At 40.9% G+C, this 21,018-nt stretch overlaps 1 protein-coding gene across 2 annotated transcripts in view; it reads right to left on the reverse strand.

Moving 5' to 3' along the window:
* Positions 1 to 1,371: 1,371 nt before the first annotated feature.
* The window catches only part of PAFAH1B1 (platelet activating factor acetylhydrolase 1b regulatory subunit 1), a 117,300-nt gene continuing 97,653 nt past the window's right edge, over positions 1,372 to 21,018 (reverse strand). For both annotated transcript variants that reach the window (XM_056558455.1, XM_056558456.1), the window contains 7 exons: positions 17,867 to 18,073; positions 11,003 to 11,171; positions 9,024 to 9,126; positions 8,713 to 8,941; positions 8,509 to 8,610; positions 7,761 to 7,917; positions 1,372 to 5,533 (listed from right to left, as the gene is read on the reverse strand). In XM_056558455.1, coding sequence (XP_056414430.1) covers positions 5,460 to 5,533; positions 7,761 to 7,917; positions 8,509 to 8,610; positions 8,713 to 8,941; positions 9,024 to 9,126; positions 11,003 to 11,171; positions 17,867 to 18,073 — 1,041 coding nt within the window. In that variant the 3' untranslated portion in view covers positions 1,372 to 5,459. The remainder of the gene's footprint in view (positions 5,534 to 7,760; positions 7,918 to 8,508; positions 8,611 to 8,712; positions 8,942 to 9,023; positions 9,127 to 11,002; positions 11,172 to 17,866; positions 18,074 to 21,018) is intronic.

Below are 21,018 nucleotides of genomic sequence, written 5' to 3' on the forward strand. Positions count from 1 at the left end.
AAAAATGTAAAACTTTAGGGAAACCAAGCATTTTAGGTAAAAAAAAGTTTAATTTTTTTTACATATGCAAAAGTCGTGAATCACCTGTGGGGTATTAAGGTTCACTTTACCCCTTGTTACGTTCCCTGAGGGGTCTAGTTTCCAAAATGGTATGCCATGTGTTTTTTTTTTGCTTTTCTGGCACCATAGGGGCTTCCTAAAAGTGACATGCCCCCCAAAAAACCATTTGACGCTCCTTCCCTTCTGAGCCCTCTACTGCGCCCGCTGAACAATTAACATAGACATATGAGATATGTGCTTACTCGAGAGAAATTGGGTTTCAAATACAAGTAAAAATTTTCTCCTTTTTACCCCTTGCAAAAATTAAAAAATTGGGTCTACAAGAACATGCGAGTGTAAAAAATGAAGATTGTGAATTTTCTCCTTCACTTTGCTGCTATTCCTGTGAAACCCGTAAAGGGTTAAAACGCTTACTGATTGCCATTTTGAATACTTTCGGGGGTGCAGTTTTTATAATGGGGTCACTTATGGGGTATTTCTAATATGAAGACCCTTCAAATCCACTTCAAACCTGAACTGGTCCCTGAAAAAAAGAGTTTCAAAATTTTGTGAAAAATTGGAAAATTGCTGCGGAACTTTGAAGCCCTCTGGTGTCTTCCAAAAGTAAAAACTCATCAATTTTATGATGCAAATATAAAGTAGACATATTGTATATGTGAATAAAAAAAAAATTATTTGGAATATCCATTTTCCTTACAAGCAGAGAGCTTCAAAGTTAGAAAAATGCTAAATTTTCAAATTTTTCATCAAATTTGGGGATTTTTCACCAAGAAAGGATGCAAGTTACCAAAATTTTTTACCACTACATTAAAGTAGAATATGTCACGGAAAAACAATCTCGGAATCAGAATGATAACTAAAAGCATTCCAGAGTTATTAATGTTTAAAGTGACAGTGGTCAGATTTGCAAAAAATGGCCGAGTCCTTAAGGTGAAAAAGGGCTCAGTCCTTAAGGGGTTAAATGGCAAGGGGGGAATGCAACAATGAAAATTGACCTTTCCTTAGTCTTTAAAACACATTCCCTTTAGGTATAACTGGCCAAGTGTACAGTGTGCAATTCTCCCATCTGTTAGACAAAGTACAACATTTGCCAAAAGTCACATCCTTCTACAGATGTCAGAGTCTAGCTGTATAGAACACTGATGTCTATATGTATGTGGGAAAGGGGAGAAACTTTACTAAAATTGCTGAACATAGAGCCAAAGAGCGACACTTATTTATCAATAGATACTAGTGCTCAAAGAAAACACATCTGAAAGATCAGATCTGATCTGTAATGTAGTTAGTCAAAGCAGACCACAGGCACACATCTAGTTTTATATGCATTTAATAGTTTACCAATTGGTACAATAAGATTTTTTTTTAATATGCAGAAAACATGAATAAATTTTGTTTTACACAGTCTGAGAGCAACAAATCTTACTGTAAAACACAGAGCAGTATTATATACATTCCTTTACTGATTTTTATATGTCTTTTAATTGTGTCACTTTCTTCTCAGTTAACGCTTACAGTCTTGGAAAAAAAAAAAAATCCTCCAAAATAAAACCTTCCTGTTTTTTTTTCTCTTATGAAAATGGACACAATCTCATGTCCGTGTCAGGGTCAACTACGCTGAAGATCAAAATGTTCTTCAAGAAGGAACTCAAGATAGGTGAGGAATGAAGTGTGGGACAATGGCAGCCTGGAGGACAGAAAAAGTAGCCACGTACATAATGTGGGACAGCTAAAATAAGACAGTCGGTTAGAAGAGAAAAAAAACATCTCAGTTGTGACTTGTAAATCCATCACCCCATTTACAAAGGGGGAACATTTCCCCAGAATTTACATTCACCACAGACTTCAATCTGTAAGTTTAATTTATTATCTATGCCTACGGTCTTGACAAGTAATGTAAGTGCCAGTTATTTTGTTAGATATATATTTTGTCCCCCCATTTTGCCACAGAAACATTTCCAGGATTACCAAGTCACCGCTGGATAGCAATATAGTAAGTTTACACATCTCTTGCAGAGGGCACTGGTGGAGTGCTGGGAAAAGTAGTAAAGTACCAGAGGATCACAAAGCAGAAGAGGCAAACAGAAGCGGGGGGTGGGGGGGGATTGACAATTATACGTAGACTGGGCTTGGTGGGTCTAGAGTCAGTTTCTTTATCTACAGTGCTCCACAGCCCTGGACAACTTGCTAGTAACTATTGTTTGATTAGTGCCTGGGCACATCATTGGTCACACCACACAAAAGCAGGACGGCTTATACTTCTAAAGTGCAAGATGCTATTAGACAGCAACAACAAGTCCCCACATTTCTGATTACTACTGGTAGAACAAGTTCGCACTTTGAGCCATAACTAGGACTAGATTTCAATTACAGGCAACACAAGGCATACAAATGTCCGTCAACAGGGAGACATTAGAGATGAAGCCTGATGTTGGTTTGCATGGACTTTGCCTCTTCAACAGTCATTGTAGAGGCACCGACAGCAAAAGTTCAACGTTGCCACCACAGGTTAGCAGGAGAAGCCAGGCATCCCTCTGAAGTGCGAGTCCTTTGCTGTTCGAGAAGTTTGTACTAGTAAGTAGGAGCGAATTCTCTTGAACGCTTATAAGCTGATAAGTTAGTTTTCTGCTTTGATGGAAACGATCAGGCCTATGGTATGCCATGGCTACTGTGTCACCCATCACCTTCCCCCACTGTGCATTTTTATTAGTTAGTGCCATTTGCCGCCATCTCCATTTTCTCTTGCTGATCTGCTGTTTATAGGACACAATATTCCTTAAACACAGGGAGCAAATAGACATCTAATGAACCCCCCCACCCCCCTCCAAAAAAAATAAAAAATGCATGGAGTGACTTCATCTATGACATGGAATTTCCTCTTTTGGTTCTGAATATCTAAAGGCATTTTCTGTGAGCTCGAGCCTTCAGCTAGGCCTCTCCAATCTCTTTAAAAGACAGCAGCACTACAAAGCAGGTCATCGATGCTTCAACATACTATACAAAAGATACCAAAGTACAAGTAAAGAGGCAATAAGGCACACTCACACTTGCCCAATGATTAAGAGCCAACATGAAAGCTGACTGTATATCTGATCAGCAGCCAAGGAATCCATTACATAGTGTGCATACTGTTAATTTCAAGGCGTCCAGAAATTCGATTCAATAGAGAGCTGGACCCAGGCTGTGGATGAAGATCTTCTTTGCATTACACAAGTCCCAATTTAAAAACAGAGAGCAAAAACTGGACCTTACTCTTTTCATAAAAGGTTTATAAAAAAAAAAACACAACAACATGACGTACAGATGGCTGGATGAGATGTGCTACACCGACCAGAGCTTATTGGAGAAAATGGTTACTGCAGGACCTACATGCTCACACTAAGAAGTGAAACTGTATTATACTACATTAGTGTATTGTGAAAAGGTCTCTCCATATTCCATAGCTGGATACAACATGCCAAGTACCCACAAGGTCTTTGTGCATTTTCCGCTGCTTTTTTGTTTCATTTAACAGCACATTCCCCCTCCTAGAGTAAGGTAGGATACGTGGTGGACCATACAATGAGCTGTGCTTCTGAAAACAAAAGTGAGTGCATGAGCTTCAAGGAGTACTGGGAACTCTTGCTTATATATATATATTTTATTCATGTTAGAGGTGAAAAAAAAATTCAATGTGCCAAAAAAAAAAAAAAAAAATCCACAAAAAGGGAATTCTTGCACAAAGTCTCCCATATATACAGACATGGTAGATGGACTGGAATGAATGCAGTCAGCAGTGTTAATCCAGATAATAGACTCAGAAGGTACTTTTTGAAAAGCAATGACTAGATCTTGTATCAGAACTGATGATTTTTCTTACAGTGTTCACATTTACTTCCTTGAAGTCGCTGCTCCACAATGTGGTCATGTGTCTGGGAGCAGACATGACACTTCAGTACTAATCTTCTGTCTTTTTACAATTAAACAGCTAAGAGTTAACCAAGCATTCTATAAGAAGAGTGTACTGTGTGGTTAACCCATACCATGGGTGTGTATAGACTAAGATGATAGGGCGTGTTTCATTCCTGCAGTTTCCATGACTAGTGGCGTGCCCAATGAAGCTCCCTACCAAGTTAATTCCTCCAACAAATCAGCCACAAGCTACTCTAGAAGTTGTTTTTTCAGTTATTGATTTAGGTCACATTTAACTCATTAGCTTCTCATAAGTTTCTTGTAAAGGAGTTAATAAATGTGTTGTAAAGTGAGGAAACAAGGTGACAATAAAGCTCTACCTGGCTGACAAAGCAATTGGTCAGCTTTAGCCATTTACAGCTAAAAGGGGCAAAGGAGTCTATAGGTAGTCTCACCTCTGATGATGTCATAAATCATTCAGACATTTGATAACTGTTTCAGTACCTACAGTGAGTTTTCGTTTGATGTCATCCATTTATGATGCAAATATATTTCATAAATTTCAGTTCATACAGGGGTTTATAGTGGACATCCCCTAATAATAAAAAAACAAAACAAAAACAGACCTCTGCTCTAAATGAAGGCATGGTGGTAGCTAATCTGGAGGCACACAATGGTGGACTGTCGTAAAAAATGAAGAGGTAACGCGTTCCACTGTTCTCATGGAGCAGGTGGTGGCTAGAAGAACAAATTTAGCTATGTTTGACAATTTTGTTGCATAATTCTTACAACTGATGTGAAGTCTTTGGTTACCATCCAACAATCTCCATAAAGGCCATCAAGTGTGTAATGCCCCTGAAAGAACCCTAAGTGGGGATTATTAGACACTAATCAAACGGTAGAGCATTCAAACCCTCAATAACAAAAAAAAATTAAAAAGGGAAACAAACCACGTGTAACGGTAAGTTTAATACCTGCAACAAAGTATTTAGTGCCATGTTTTGCAGTAATCTTTACATACATAAAAGACAAGTGCTGCTGCTACACAAACTCCAATTCTGCAGACACTCCAACACGAAGTGTACAATTTTTAAAGCTCACTAAAATAGTGTAGTAGATCCACATTACTTTTCAAAAAGCCCCACAAAGATGTGCTTCTGAAGTGAGCCAACCACAACCGAAGACAAAGAGTGACAGGCATGATTCTGCAGGTAGAGCGAGGGACACCCCAGAATTACCCAGTTCTTGCCTGTTAGGTCTGATGTGACCAATGCCTGCCCATGTTCTTTAACCTATGGTACTTCTAGACAACGTATGTAAAATTTACAGTATACAATTTGGATTCACCATGCATGAATACTTTTTGTGTAACATTTAATAAGCTCAATCTACATCCAGAATAATTTACATGAAAGGACAATAGGTATTTAACAGAGCTCAATGGGTAACCATGGTATCTGAGTGCATCCAGAGGAAGGGGAGAGGCAATGGGATCCAAGGTGAAATTTAAATCAACGGCACTCCCACACTTTTACTGTTTGATCTACACTTCCAGTGACCACATAGGGGGCAGTCTTGTGGAAATCTAAAATGGAAAATAAGAAACATTTTTCAATAAAAAGTGTTAACAAAAAACAAAAAAACACTACTTTTTTTCAAGCATACATTCTCAAAGGAATTGTCCAGGACTAAAAGTTGGAGGCTAACTACCCTTAATACAGCAGGATGCACAGTGCTTCTGTAGGCCAACTGGATAGCTGGGTGGTGCACAGTTAATTAAAATGTGTTTTGCATGATGTTTCTATTGATATCTTTCAGGTGCAACACCTAGTTGTTTGGTTTATAGCCTGATGCCATGGCTCTTACAAATAGCAGTTTTCTCCAACAAGGGTGCCCCAGCTATTGCAAAGCTACAACCCTCAGCATACTGGGAGTTATTGTTTTGCAACAGCTAGAGGCACTGATCTAGACAGTAGAAGACTGCTCTATTTACAACATACAGAGCTGTCTGCTTTCACTTCTGTGCAATATATGTGTCAATGGCATGGCTCTGGCAAACAGCTTATCGGCAGGTGTGGAGTGCCAGCATCCCAATAATCAATACAAAAGTCCTGGAAAACCGCTTTAAAGCACTGCTGTCATTTTAATAAACTTTTGAAATGTTGCAAAGACATGTCAGTAGTTTAGATCAGTCCAGGTCTCCACTCTCAGAGATAGCCGGGTGAAGCATGCATCGGTGCACTTCACTCCTAAGCTCAGCATTCGGGCTGTGAGTCCAGGAGGCAGGCTCCACAGACTTAATACAGCAAGTCTACTGCAGTCAGATTAAGTGCAGATCCACACTTCACTTGGCTATATCTAAGGACCAGAGCGGGTTTTAGCATTGAAACACTGATGGATCTAAACTTGGTTCCTTGGTGCAACAAGATTGTTTTTTTTCTGCTGTGGATATCAAGAAAATTTCAATGACAACCCTTTAAAGGAGATGTCCGGCGCAGACTTTCTATTCCGTTCTGCCCGGGCTGCAAAAAAAGACAAAAGAAACTTTCACTTACCTCCATTTGTTCCCCCGGAGCTCCGCAACAGCTGATCGGTCAGCTGGGCTGTCTGCTTCCTACTTCCTTTAGCCCGGTACGTCACACAGCACTTCAGCCTATCACCGGCCGCAGCGATGTCCCGCCATGGCGGGGATAGGCTGAAGCGCCGTGTGACTTACCAGGCTAAAAGGAAGTAAACAGCCCGGCTGACCAATCAGCTGTTGCGGAGCTCCGGGAGAACAAATGGAGGTAAGTGAAAGTTTATTTTGTCATTTTGCAGCCCGGGCAGGACGGAATAGAAAAAGTCTGCGCCGGACATCTCCTTTAAGTTGCCAGTATTTTAGTAATTCAAACTACTGTACCTTTAAATCCTCCCAATAATAATGGATTTGGTGCTGCAAACAGGAAGCTTGCTTACACTACACATCAAACTGTTCAGCTCTGCTAACCTACAGTGTCCTATGTCCTCAAATTACCACTGAGGATTGCACAGTGACTGCTCTAAGCTTCCAACAGTTCAAATAAGGACAGCTATAAGATGTCCGTAGCCTCCAATTACCATCATGTATTTTTGACACTTTAGACCACATTTTTAATCACAATCATCGATTCATATATTAGCCTCAATACAGAGATCTGTTGGCTGTTTAATTTGACATCAATATCTGGCACAAAAAATTATGCAGATCCAGCAGAAAAATCCACTCAGAAATTCACAAGTGCAGAAGCCTCCCATTGTTTCATTGGGATTCATTGAAATTCAACTTGTTTATTCTTTCAGCGGAATCCACCTGGACATGCATTTCCACTTATGGACACAGCGCAGGTCCTAGTGCCGACTGAGGTGGCCCGGAACTTTTATCAGCAGATAATTCTGTGTGAATGGGCCCAAACACGTTTTCATAACTGATTAGAGTATTCACTTAGTATTAGCCCTAAAATGTAAACCTTTTAATTGTCCCATGCACTGGTTTCAAATAGGTTTCCATTCTCTAATAATTTAATTGCTATAGCGTGAAGAACAAAGGCACCATTCCAGTTTTCCCATCTGTCCACGGCAGGACAGACAAAAACAGAGGCCAGGAGTTATTGGACACAAGGTAACATTCTGCCTGGTGTGAATGTATTAATGTATAGACACCTAAAATAATGATCTGTACAATGTGAAGAATATAACTACACTGGCCGTTGTCCTAGATCGCTATCAAAATCATACGGCAACAAAAATGCATAGAAAGAAAATAGAAAAAAGAAAAATTAGGAAAAAAATCTTACCCAAAGAGGTAACAAAATGTTCGTGTGCATTTAGGGTCTTCATGCAGCGCTTGTTTTTATAGTCCCAAATACGAAGGGTCTTGTCATCAGCACAACTCAATATAAATTTACCTCCTGGATGAAACTGAACACCACGTACCCAGTTATCATGGCCAACCTACACATAAAATTAAAAAAGTAAGACAAAAAAAAAAAAAAATTTGTTTTTTAGATCTTCTCTTTTGTTAGGCTCTGCTAGCACTGACAGATCCTAGAATATCCAGAATTACATTTTTGGTTACTTGTCATTTTGCACATAAAGTCAAATTTTTTTTTTGCTGAATTGCAGTCACACTAACCTGCAAAATAAAGTCATCAGGGGAGATTTATCAAAACCTGTGCAGAGGAAATGTTAAGCAGTTTCCCATAGGGGGGGGGGGGAGGGGGGTTGTAAAAGCCTGTTAAAAAAGTTTTTTTTTTTTTTTTTCAGAGGCTTTTTTTTATTTTAAATAAAAGGCACTTTTCCTTTGCACAGGTTTTGATAAAACTCTACCATCATGTAATTCATATGGCATGATGAATGGTGTAAAAAATCCTGATAAAATAACTTTTATGGGTAGGGTCACCCGACCCTATAGTGTGCCTGCAGCACATTATAATAAAATATGCAGCGGATCCATAATATGTGACCCTACCTTTTGAATAAAACTACAACTTATCCCAATAAAACCCTCAATTTAATTTTTGCTAAAGGCTTTAAGTTACTTACAAGAGTCATTAGGCACATGCCAATGCTGATGTCCCACATCTTAATAGTCTTATCTCTGGATCCTGATAGCAGAAACGGTCCGGGTTTACCACTCTTCTTAGTCTGCAATAGAAAAGGTTTTACCACAGGAAACATTTTACCAACACCCACTCACTAATGATACAACAGAATAGCTTTTACAGCTATCATAAACCAAGTGTGTACCTCAGATCCTGTGGCATCCAATATAGTTGAATAGGAGCTCTCAGGAGCCCAAGAGATGCACTCTACCACGTGCTCATGTTCTCTTAGCTCTGCTTTGCATTCTTTCGTTGCTACTACCCAAACACGAACAGTTTGATCATTAGAACAACTTGCAATCAGTGTACCATCTTGGTTGGGCCTCACCATGCGGACCCACTCTCTGTGGCCTGTGAAAGTCTTCACACAATACCTACAACAAAATCATGACACTATTTGTACCAAAGAACAAGCGCATGAACAATAAAACAGAATATGTGATAAGGAAATCTTACCCGGTCTGAACTTCCCACATTTTAATTGTTTTGTCTCTTGAAGCAGACACTATATGATCTCCATTAGGCATTATCGCTACTGATGAAACATTGTGATCGTGGCCTATAGACAAAAACAACAAGTTGCATTCATTGACAATCAAATAACTTTAGCTTTCCACAATGTATAAAATAACTATTTTTCCACCCAGTCAGAGTCCATTTAGTGTTTCATAACTGTAGTGTCCAAAGGATATGCCACCATCCTAGTGCCTTCTTTCCCATCTATCCTCATACTTGGCTGTCACCAGTAGTTGCCACAAATATTAAAGGGCTCTTAATGGAACTTTACTGATGGCCTATCATCTGGAAAGCCTAACAATACCTGATCAGTAGGGAACAGACATTTGGTACCCCTGTAAAGCAGCTGACCAGAAGGGGTGCCATGTGTCAAACTCCCGCTAATCAGATACCGACAGGCTGTTTACCAGAGCCATGGTGCTTACATAAACAGAGAAGAGCCAGAAGCAATCATCTGTGGGGATGCTGGAAATTAAAGTATGATGATTGGTGGGAGCATGGCTGCTTATTTTCCTCTTAGCCAAAGTCCACTTCATACCACCTGGATCCATCAGTTTAGTTGACAAAGTATATGTATACCTAAAACATTTGCAGCCTTGTAAATCCACATATTTCATATGACATATGGTGATCCAGCTTTGCTTTTCCTACTGTTTACAATGTTACTAAGCTATTTAACAGATTTGTTTGTACAATTTGGGTATGGAGGAATCCACCAAACCAGACACTGTTTGTAGAGAACCTGTCTCTTTGGCAGACTTCTAACAGAGCATTGGAGTGCTAAAAAGAAAACCCTTCCTGGTTTGCATAATATCCGCTCAGCCAGTGGGTAACTGAACAGCTTCATATGACATACACTCCAAAATGTCTTTAAATATATCACATGATATTGATGGTATCCATGAATAGAAAAACAGGGCTAATTTCTTTCAAGAACAGCAGCATACCTGCCCTGAGGTTGTGAGTTGTTTTGCAGCTCAGTTTCATTAAAGTGAATGAAGCCTAGTTGTAATACGACAACCTGCAGACAAATCAGCTTTGTTTTTCTAATGCTAGATAATCTCTTTTATATTTGCAGTGCCTACACAGAATCAGGGCGCTTATTTTCCCCATAAATAGGGGGAGCTGTTAGGTACATGTAACTGCAGGGCTTTTCAAACTTTCTCTACATGAGCCTGAATGGAGAGGCCAAAGAGACGTGTGGGCGATACTACCTGTGGTGAAAGTCCTTGCTGAAAAAAACAACTATTGTTTATTTAAACTTCATTTGTTTTCTAAATGCTGGATAACATTAAAGGGGTACTCCGACCCTAAGATATCTTATCCTGGGGGTCCCGCCTCTGGGGACCCCTGCATACTCTCATGCAGCACCCACCTTTGGTGGCGGCACTCATCGGGGGCGGAGTCGTGACATCACGATACTCCGGCCCTATGGTCGTAACACTTCAGACTCTGCCTCCAGCGCTGCGGGTGGGTGCTGCAGGAAAGATTGTGGCAGAACCCCCACGATCAGACATCTTATACCCTATCCTTTGGATAGGGGGTAAGATGTCTTAGGGCCAGAGTACCCCTTTAAGATAAATACAAAATAAAGATGCAACTTCAGAGATTGCCAGGAAAAGAATCTACTTTTTTGAAAATTGCCTATCCAAAAACTGTAGAAACTGTATAAAGCTTTTGTTATACATGGGTAAAAAGGTGACATATAGAATATTTCCAAAACACAAGAGAAGCAACATTTGCAGATCTGCTTCTAAACCTTTTTGATGCATTTTCCAGAATATTGTATTCTATAGTTCTTGACATAATGTAGGTACATAGCATGCATTATATATAACCTGTGCAGAACACAAATGTCTCACTGGAAGAAAAAAAAAAAAAAAAGCAGATTTACAGTAAGACAGATCATTGGCTCATACCATGCATGGTCCTAATGCACTCAAATCCTTGGAAATCCCATAGCTTGATAGTCATGTCAGCAGAGCAAGAGGCCAAAAACTTGCCAGAATGATCAAATGAAATATCTTGTACAGAGTCTGTGTGTCCCTTGAGTGTGCGCTCAAAATCTCCCGTCTCATAGTCCCACACCTGACATGGAGAGAGAAATCTGTTAGCACCAGCCTGTGGCTTGACAGGTTGTGGAGGCTTCCATTTGCACTCTGCAGGGCAGTCTGGCACCTCTCTGTATAATGAAGCAGGCACGCAGACAAAAGAAGCTTGCCTTGGATTATCCATTCAGCGCTGGGGTTTTCCAACACAATTAATTGCCAAACAAACCTTAAGAATCACAAGCAGAGAAAACACATGTAACCACTACTAGAGCAAACACCACCAACTGCTGAATAAAGAGGAGGCATTTGCTCAATCCTGTATCGGGAGATTGAAGTATAGCAATATGTTCACCCAGTTTAATCGTGGTTTCATGACCAAACACTAGTTTATCTAAAGTAAACTTCCAATTAGATACATCAAATACATCACAAAAGCAAGCAGAAACCATAAATGGCAGGTCACATTGAGACTAATGTGTATGGGGGTGTTCTGACTTTACATGGCTATTTTTTCCATACATTTCTTTATAGAACTTTTAAGGATTTAAAGAGGTACTCCTTGCCTAACATATCATCCCATATCCACAGGATTGGATAAGGGGACAATTGTTAGTAATGGGGGTGTTAGGGTTCTGATGGCTGGATCAGACATTTATCCCCTATCCTGGGGAAAGGGAGTAAGAAGTTTTGCAACCAGGAATAGAAAAAGAGCACATTTTTTTCCATAAACAGTACCACACCAGTTCTCAGGTTGTGTGTGGTATTACCGCTTGGTTCCGTTCATATTAACGGCACTGCAATACCACACACGGCCTGAGGACAGGTGTGGTGCTGTTTTGGTAGCAAGGACACAGGCAACACAGGCTGCTGAATCAGTTATCCACATGCCCAAAAACCTGGGGGGGGGGCAATATTTTTATTTTCTCTCTCCCTGGTTTTAACTCCTTAAGGACCAAAATTAGTATGTTTAAAGTTGTCCTCTTCTGACCCCTATAAACCTTTTTTTTCCATATACGGAGTGGTATGAGGGCTCATTTTTTCGCGCCATGATCTTACGTTTTTATCGGTTCCTTGATTGTTTTGATCACTTTTTATAAATTTTTATTTAAACTTTTAATAAGGAAGGGGTTAATGTGTGTTGAACTTTTTTTAAATTTAAATTTAATTTTAAATTTATTTTTATTTTTACACTTTTAGTCCCCTTAGGGGACTTTTAGGAGGAATCATTAGATTCCTAATACAGATCAATGTGATTCCATAGAACCACATTGATCTGTGTGCTCTGCACTCGATTAATAAAGCCTGGTCCTGCCAGACTATCATTCACAGTGCAGAAGCTGACACAGGAGCAGAGGTAAGCCCTCCGGCTTACCAACATTATAACATAACAGGAGTGGGGAGCCAGCATTGCTCTCTCCCTCTCTATAATTATATTATATTAATAGATATAGAGATATAATAAAAAAAAAAATATATATTATATATATATTATATATATATACACACACACACACACATATATATACACACATATATATACACATACACACACATACACCGTATTTATCGGGGTATACCACGCATCTGCCTACAACACGCACCCTCATTTTACCAAGGATATTAGGGTAAAAAAATTTTTTATACAAATATCCTTGGTAAAATGAGGGTGCGTGTGTGTGCATGCGTATACCCCAATACACCCCCAGGAAATGCAGGGGGAGAGGGGCAGTCGCTGCCCGCTTCTCTCCCCCTGCCTTTCCTGGGGTCTAGAGCCCTGCTGCCGCCGCTTCTCTCCCGCTGGCTATCTGCGCCGCTGACCGATCTCTCCCCCTGACTATTGGTGCTGGCGCCCCATTGCCGGCGCCGATAGCCAGGGGGAGAGAAGCGGCACCGGCAATGGGGCCCTGTTGCCTCCCGCATCCTCCGTTGTATAATTACCTGTTGCCGGGGTCGGATCGGCGCTGCTTCAGGCCTCCAGTGTGCGTCCCATGCGTCGTTGCTATGCGCTGCACGGCACGGCGCAATGACGAGTGACGTCACGCGCTGTGCAGCGCATAGCAACGACGCAGGGGACGCACACCGGAGGCCGGAAGCAGCGCGGACCCGACCCCGGTAACAGGTAATTATACAACCGGGAATGGGGGAGGCCTCTGGCTATCGGCGCCGGCAATGGGGTGCCGGCACAGATAGTCAGGGGGAGAGAGCGGGCAGCGGCACCGATAGCCAGGGGGAGAGAAGGGCCGGCAGCAGGGCTCTAGACCCCAGGACAGGCAGGGGCAGAGAAGCCGGCAGCGCTGGCGGTCTCTGCACCTGCAAAGCCGCTACAGTTCATTGATTTAAAGCGCCCGCTTTAAATCATTGAACTGCAGCGGCTTATCGGCGTATAACACGCAGGTAGACTTTAGGCAAAAAATTTTAGCTTAAAAAGTGCGTGTTATACGCCGATAAATACGGTATATATAATATACACACATGCATGACACAAAGAGATCCAATTTTGTGGAAAGACTAGGCTTTGTCTAACCACTAGCATAAGACGCACGGCTCGGCAAGTGTGTTCGCATTACAATCAGTGATGACAGGGCATTACAAGACCCGTCAGCTTGGGGATCTGACACAGGTGATGACAAGTCATTATTATGGAGACGCTGATTTAACACCTTTTCAATTAGCAGCGAGAAAATTGTACACCAGAAAATGAATAATTTACTAAAACAAAAGCACCGAAGATTCAGATGAAAGATAAATAATCCTCAGCTTCATCCCTTTTGAAATTTGGTGTAAATAACACACTGTAAATAAGAGCCCCGAAACTAAAAAGGGGCATCCCACATACTAATGACTTCAAAAGGAGTTATCTAGTTTTGACAGCTTTTGTTTAGATTTATGGTCCTATAGAGAATATCAGGGAATGTGTTTCCTGCCAGGGCTGGTCCTCCTTTCTTTACAGTTAAAACTATAAGGGAAACTTACACCTTGTTCAGTTTCCTCATGTAGTTCAGAATGCATTAACATGCCTGAATCAAACTTATCTAGAAGATCAAGTTTTACATGCAGCATGCTTTTGTTACATAAACTCTTAAATATAGCTACACTACAATATATATATTTAAAACTGACAACATTTTTGTTTGAAACAACTAGCAACCAGCTAAGACAGGAACCCAGGGCAGGTACACTAAAGTGGTGTCAACTAGAAATTTAGATAACCTTTTCTCTTTTTAGAAGGAATCTGTCACCTGGTTTTGCTGACCTGAGGGTGATCTAATCTAAATTTTGCATAGATGGACAATAAAGTGCACTAAATACAAACTTTACGGACCACAAACTAATCAATACACTGCTTAGACTGGGTAGCATAAAACCAGGGACAGATTCTTATGCATAATACAGGCACATTTTCAGTGGCCAATGATTTCAGCTTTGGTCATTAGACCGGTCTGGGATATGTAGCTGTAATATGGACACAAAAATACAGACAACATGTTATGTGTATATGAAACTGGCCTTAAAGGGGTTATCCAGGAATAGAAAGACAGAGCTAATTTCTTTAAATTAAAAAAAAACTGCTCCACGTCTGTCCCCAAGTTGTGTGTGGTATTACAACTTGGCTCCATTCAATTCAATGGAACTGAGCTGCAGAACCACACCCAACCTGGAGACAGACTGGGAGCAGTTTTTGAAAGAAATTAGCTTTTCTAGCTGTTTTTCCTATTCCAGGATAATCCTTTTAAAGTGACTTTTCATTGTTGTAAAGCTTCACTACAATTTACTAAAGAAACTTCAGTACCATGTTTTACTCATCACCAGAGCAAAGATCTCTACAGTTGAGCTATTTTTTGTCTGAACGTAAAAGTTTCAGACAAAAAAGCAATATAAGACCATTAATTGACATTCAGGAATAAAACTTGAGGACTGTTAAAGCATCACAACCCATTAACCCCTTAAGGACGCAGGACGTAAATGTACGTCCTGGTGAGGTGGTACTTAACGCACCAGGACGTACATTTACGTCCTAAGCATAACCGCGGGCATCGGAGCGATGCCCGTGTCATGCGCGGCTGATCCCGGCTGCTGATCGCAGCCAGGGACCCGCCGGCAATGGCCGACGCCCGCGATCTCGCGGGCGTCCGCCATTAACCCCTCAGGTGCCGGGATCAATACAGATCCCGGCATCTGCGGCAGTTCGCGATTAAAATGAACGATCGGATCGCCCGCAGCGCTGCTGCGGGGATCCGATCATTCATAACGCCGCACGGAGGTCCCCTCTCCTTCCTCCGTGCGGCTCCCGGCGTCTCCTGCTCTGGTCTGTGATCGAGCAGACCAGAGCAGGAGATGACCGATAATACTGATCTGTTCTATGTCCTATACATAGAACAGATCAGTATTAGCAATCATGGTATTGCTATGAATAGTCCCCTATGGGGACTATTCAAGTGTAAAAAAAAAATGTAAAAAAATGTAAAAGTAAAAGTTAAAAAAAAAGTGAAAAATCCCCTCCCCCAATAAAAAAGTAAAACGTCCGTTTTTTCCTATTTTACCCCCAAAAAGCGTAAAAAACATTTTTTATAGACATATTTGGTATCGCCGCGTGCGTAAATGTCCGAACTATTAAAATAAAATGTTAATGATCCCGTACGGTGAACGGCGTGAACGAAAAAAAATTAAAAAAGTCCAAAATTCCTACTTTTTTAATTCATTTTATTAAAAAAAAAATTATAAAAAATGTATTAAAAGTTTTTTATATACAAATGTGGTATCAAAAAAAAGTACAGATCATGGCGCAAAAAATGAGCCCCCATACCGCCGCTTATACGGAAAAATAAAAAAGTTATAGGTCATCAAAATAAAGGGATTATAAACGTACTAATTTGGTTAAAAAGTTTGTGATTTTTTTTAAGCGCAACAATAATATAAAAGTATATAATAATGGGTATCATTTTAATCGTATTTACCCTCAGAATAAAGAACACACGTCATTTTTACCATAAATTGTACGGCGTGAAAACAAAACCTTCCAAAATTAGCAAAATTGCGTTTTTCGTTTTAATTTCCCCACAAAAATAGTGTTTTTTGGTTGCGCCATACATTTTATGATATAATGAGTGATGTCATTACAAAGGACAACTGGTCGCGCAAAAAACAAGCCCTCATACTAGTCTGTGGATGAAAATATAAAAGAGTTATGATTTTTAGAAGGCGAGGAGGAAAAAATGAAAACGTAAAAATTAAATTGTCTGAGTCCTTAAGGCCAAAATGGGCTGAGTCCTTAAGGGGTTAAGATATACCACGAAAGATTAGCACAAAACAAATGATGCATTCAGATCTAATACCAGTAACACCAACTGTTCAGTCACAGGAAGTAACAAAATACTTTCCATTTAGTGTCTAAGTATAAGTGACTGCATCTTAACAAGCACAGAGGTAAACAAAGAGTGGAAGGAAAAAGTCAGGAGTTTAGAGTTTCATGCTGAACATCAGAAGCTACGATATGTAGGATCTGAGTGAGAACTATTGTCATTAATACATCTGTACAGAAACCTGCAGCCGAGGGAAAAGGGATTACAAATTCAGCTTTTAAACTACCGTATATACTTGAGCATAAGCAGAGTTTTTCCGCACGATTTTTCGTGCTGAAAACACCCCACTCTGCTTATACTCGAGTGAACTCTCTGCCCTCAGTGGTCGTCAACCTGCGGACCTCCAGATGTTTCAAAACTACAACTCCCAGCAAGCCCGGCTGTCCGGGCATGCTGGGAGTTGTAGTTTTGAAACATCTGGAGGTCCGCAGGTTGAAGACCACTGCCCAGGCCTTCGTCATCATCCAGCCCCCCCCCCTTTAGTTTTGTACTCACCTCCGCTCGGCGGGACGTTCGGGTGAGCTGGTCCGGGCCATCTGTGCTGCAGGACCGTCCGGTGGGGAGGGATAGTCGTTCCAGGCTGTCCATCTTCACCGGGTGGGCCTCTTCTCCGCACTTCACGCCCTGACCCGGTATAATGACGTTGCCTTGACGACGACGCACAGGGACGTTCATGAGCAACGTCCCTGTGCGTCGTCATCAAGGCAACGTCATTATTCCAGGCCGGGCGCAAAGCGCGGAGAAGAGGCCCACCCGGTGAAGATGGACAGCCTGGAACGATTATCCCTCCCCACCGGACGGTCCCTGCAGCACAGATGGCCCGGACCAGCTCACCTGAACGTCCCGCCGAGCGGAAGTGAGTACAAAACTAAAGGGGGGTGGGGGGCTGGATGATGACGAAGGCCTGGACAGTGGTCTTCAACCTGCGGACCTCCAGATGTTTCAAAACTACAACTCCCAGCATGCCTGGACAGCTGTCCGGGCATGCTGGGAGTTGTAATTTCAGAACATCTGGAGGTCCGCAAGTTGAAGACCTCTGTTAAATCAGACATTGACAAGCGGTGATCATGAAGGGGGTGGTGTGGGATGATGACAGGTTAATTATGAAGGGGGGATGATGACGGGGGGGGGGGGGGGGATGATGACGGGGGGGGGGGGGGGGGTGGTGACAGGGGGTCTGGATGATGTATTTCCCACCATAGGCTTTTAGTCGCGTCAACTTTTCCTGGTTTTTTGGGGTGAAATTAGGGGCCTCGGCTTATACACGGTATATAGTATATACGGTAAGCTAATATCTGTGGATAATGAAATGGTTTGTAATCTGACATGGGGGAGAAAAGTGAAAGTGACAAATCTACAAATAATATAATACCTTAATTGTTGCATCCTCTGAAGAAGTAACCATAACACTAAACACTGGATGGAAAATGACGCGAGTGACCGGACTTCGATGACCACTAAGTGCATATTTTTCAGGAGGGCGTGGTATCCATTCTTTGGGGTCTCTCTTCTGACCAATTGGTCCTCCAGATGTAAACTCTTCTTTTGCTTCATTTAGCTTTGATTCTAATTCCATTACCTACAGGGTTTTAAAGATCCAGAAAACATACATTAATTCACACACATTCTTGTCCCAGGACAGTAAAAGTTCATTTTACAGAGTTACCAAACCATGAATTTTTAGGGACCTTTCAAAACGTGTTTATGAATAGATGCCATGCCACTGTATTCATAATGATACTGATGCAATAACACACTACTTAGACAAAGCAGCTATCATTTACCAATGATGGCCAAAAGTTAAAAGGAACTAAAACTATCATTTTTGAATAACTAATTTCTGGTCTCTAATTGTGGGCAATGGCAATTTAGCATGTAGTACAGGTAAAGATACTGTTATCACTAGGGTGTGTAATCCTTTTTACACATAGTACTTCTCGACAAGCATGACCAAACCCAAAAAGAGAGAGAAAAAAAAAAAAAGGCCATTTTATCAGTTCTTACATTAAAGAATTATAGTTGAAGAAATAATCTGAATATGAAACTTAAAAAGTAGTATCACCAATTCAATGGATGTAGTTAAACTAGTGCATGTCAAGTTTAAAAGGAAAACTGTCAGCCAGTTCACCCACACTAAACCCAATACACTGGGTCATAGCGAGAAGTAGCGAGGGCTCGGCACATGCGCTGTTACACTGTGCAGAGCGCTCTCTGGATGCACAGCTCTCACGTCATCAGGCAATGAGAGCTGCGTAAAGACTTCAGGTGCATGTGCTCTGCAGACAGAGAAATGCGCTCCGGGAACATGTGACTCCACGTCACTAGGACATGGGACTCCACGTCCGAGACCCAAAGCAATATGGATGCCGGGGGACTGCGTCCATATTTGAACTACAGAGAACACATTATGGTTCTGATATCCACATTGTGGAAAAAAAAAAAAAAAGCAACGCCTTACATCTTTTCAGACTTTACCTCAGGCACCCTAGAAATATATTTTTTGCCTGGAATCCTGAATTTGTTGCTTAGTGGCGATGGCTGGGTATTGTGCCCTATCAGGGCTTAACAAATTAGTTTTTAATCTAGGAGCCAGCAGGGGTAAAAAAAAATAAAAATACCTTAAAGACCAGGCCCATTTTGGCCTTAAGTAACTCAAAATTTATTTTGCTATTGCACTCCTTATGGTAAATAAAAAATATTTGTAATATACTTTGTTTAACCCCTTGGGGACGGAGCCCATTATGACCCTAAGGACGGGAGCATTTTTTGCAAATCTGACCACTGTCACTTTAAGCATTAATAACTCTGGGATGCTTTTACTTATAAATTTGATTCTGAGATTGTTTTTTCGTGACATATTCTACTTTATGTTAGTGGTAAATTTTCGGCGATACTTGCATCCTTTCTTGGTGAAAAATTCAAAAATTTCATGAAAAATTTGAAAATTTAGCATTTTTCTAACTTTGAAGCTCTCTGTTTATAAGGAATATGGATATTCCAAATAAATTATATATTGATTCACATATACAATAATGTCTACTTTATGTTTGCATCATAAAATTGATGAGTTTTTACTTTTGGAAAACATCAGAGGGCTTCAAAGTTCAGCAACAATTTTCCAATTTTTCGCAAAATTTTCAAAATCGGAATTTTTCAGGGACCAGTTCAGGTTTGAAGTGGATTTGAAGGGTCTTCTGGTTAGAAATACCCGATAAATGACCCCATTATAAAAACTGCACCCCTCAAAGTATTCAAAATGACATTCAGTAAGTGTGTTAACCCTTTAGGTGTTTCACAGGAATAGCAGCAAAGTGATGGAGAAAATTCAAAATCTTCCATTTTTTACACTGGCATGTTTTTGTAGACCCAGTTTTTGAATTTTTACAAGGGGTAAAAGGAAAAAAATCCTCTCAAAATTGGTAACCCAATTTCTCTCGAGTAAGAAAATACCTCATATGTGTATGTCAAGAGTTCGGCGGGTGCACTAGAAGGCTCAGAAGCGAAGGAGCAACAATGGGATTTAGGAGAGTGAGTTTTTCTGAAATGGTTTTTGGGGGGCATGTCCCATTTAGGAAGCCCCTATGGTGCCAGGACAGCAAAAAAAAACACATCGCACACTATTATGGAAACGACACCCCTCAAGGAACGTAATAAGGGGTACGGTGAGCCTTAACACCCCACAGGTGTTTGACAACTTTTTGTTAAATTCGGCAAAAAAATATTTTTCCACTAAAATGCTGGTTTTTCCCCAAATTTTACTTTTTTACAAAGGGTAATAGGAGAAAATGCCCCAAAAATTTGTAACCCCATTTCTTCTGAGTATGGAAATACCCCATGTTTGGACGTCAAATGCACTGCGAGCGAACTACAATGCTCAGAAGAGAAGGAGCACCATTGAGCTTTTAGAGAGATAATTTGTTTGGAATGGAAGTCGGGGGCCATGTGCATTTACAAAGCCCCCCGTGGTGCCAGAACAGTGGACCCCCCCACATGTGACCCCATTTTGGAAACTACACCCCTCACGGAATGTAATAAGGGGTACAGTGAGCATTTACACCCAACTGGCATTTGACAGATCTTTGGAACAGTGGGCTGTGCAAACAAAAAAATTAAATTTTTCATTTTCACGGACCACTGTTCCAAAAATCTGTCAGACCCCTGTGTTGCGTAAATGCTCACTGTACCCCTTATTACATTCCGTGAGGGGTGTAGTTTCCAAAATGGGGTCACATGTGGGTATTTATTTTTTTGGGTTTATGTCAGAACCGCTGTAAAATCAGCCACCCCTGTGCAAATCACCAATTTAGGCCTCAAATGTACATGGTGCACTCTCACTCCTGAGCCCTGTTATGCGCCCGCAGAGCATATGGGGTATTTCCGTACTCAGGAGAAATTGCGTTACAAATTTTGGGGGTCTTTTTTTCCTTTTACCTTTTGTGAAAATAAAAAGTAAAGGGCAACACCAGCATGTTCGTGTAAAAATTTTTTTTTTTTTACACTAACAGGCTGGTGTAGACCCCAACT

This window comes from Hyla sarda, chromosome 2 (genome assembly GCF_029499605.1).
Source record: "Hyla sarda isolate aHylSar1 chromosome 2, aHylSar1.hap1, whole genome shotgun sequence".
NCBI classification, from domain to species: Eukaryota; Metazoa; Chordata; class Amphibia; order Anura; family Hylidae; genus Hyla; species Hyla sarda.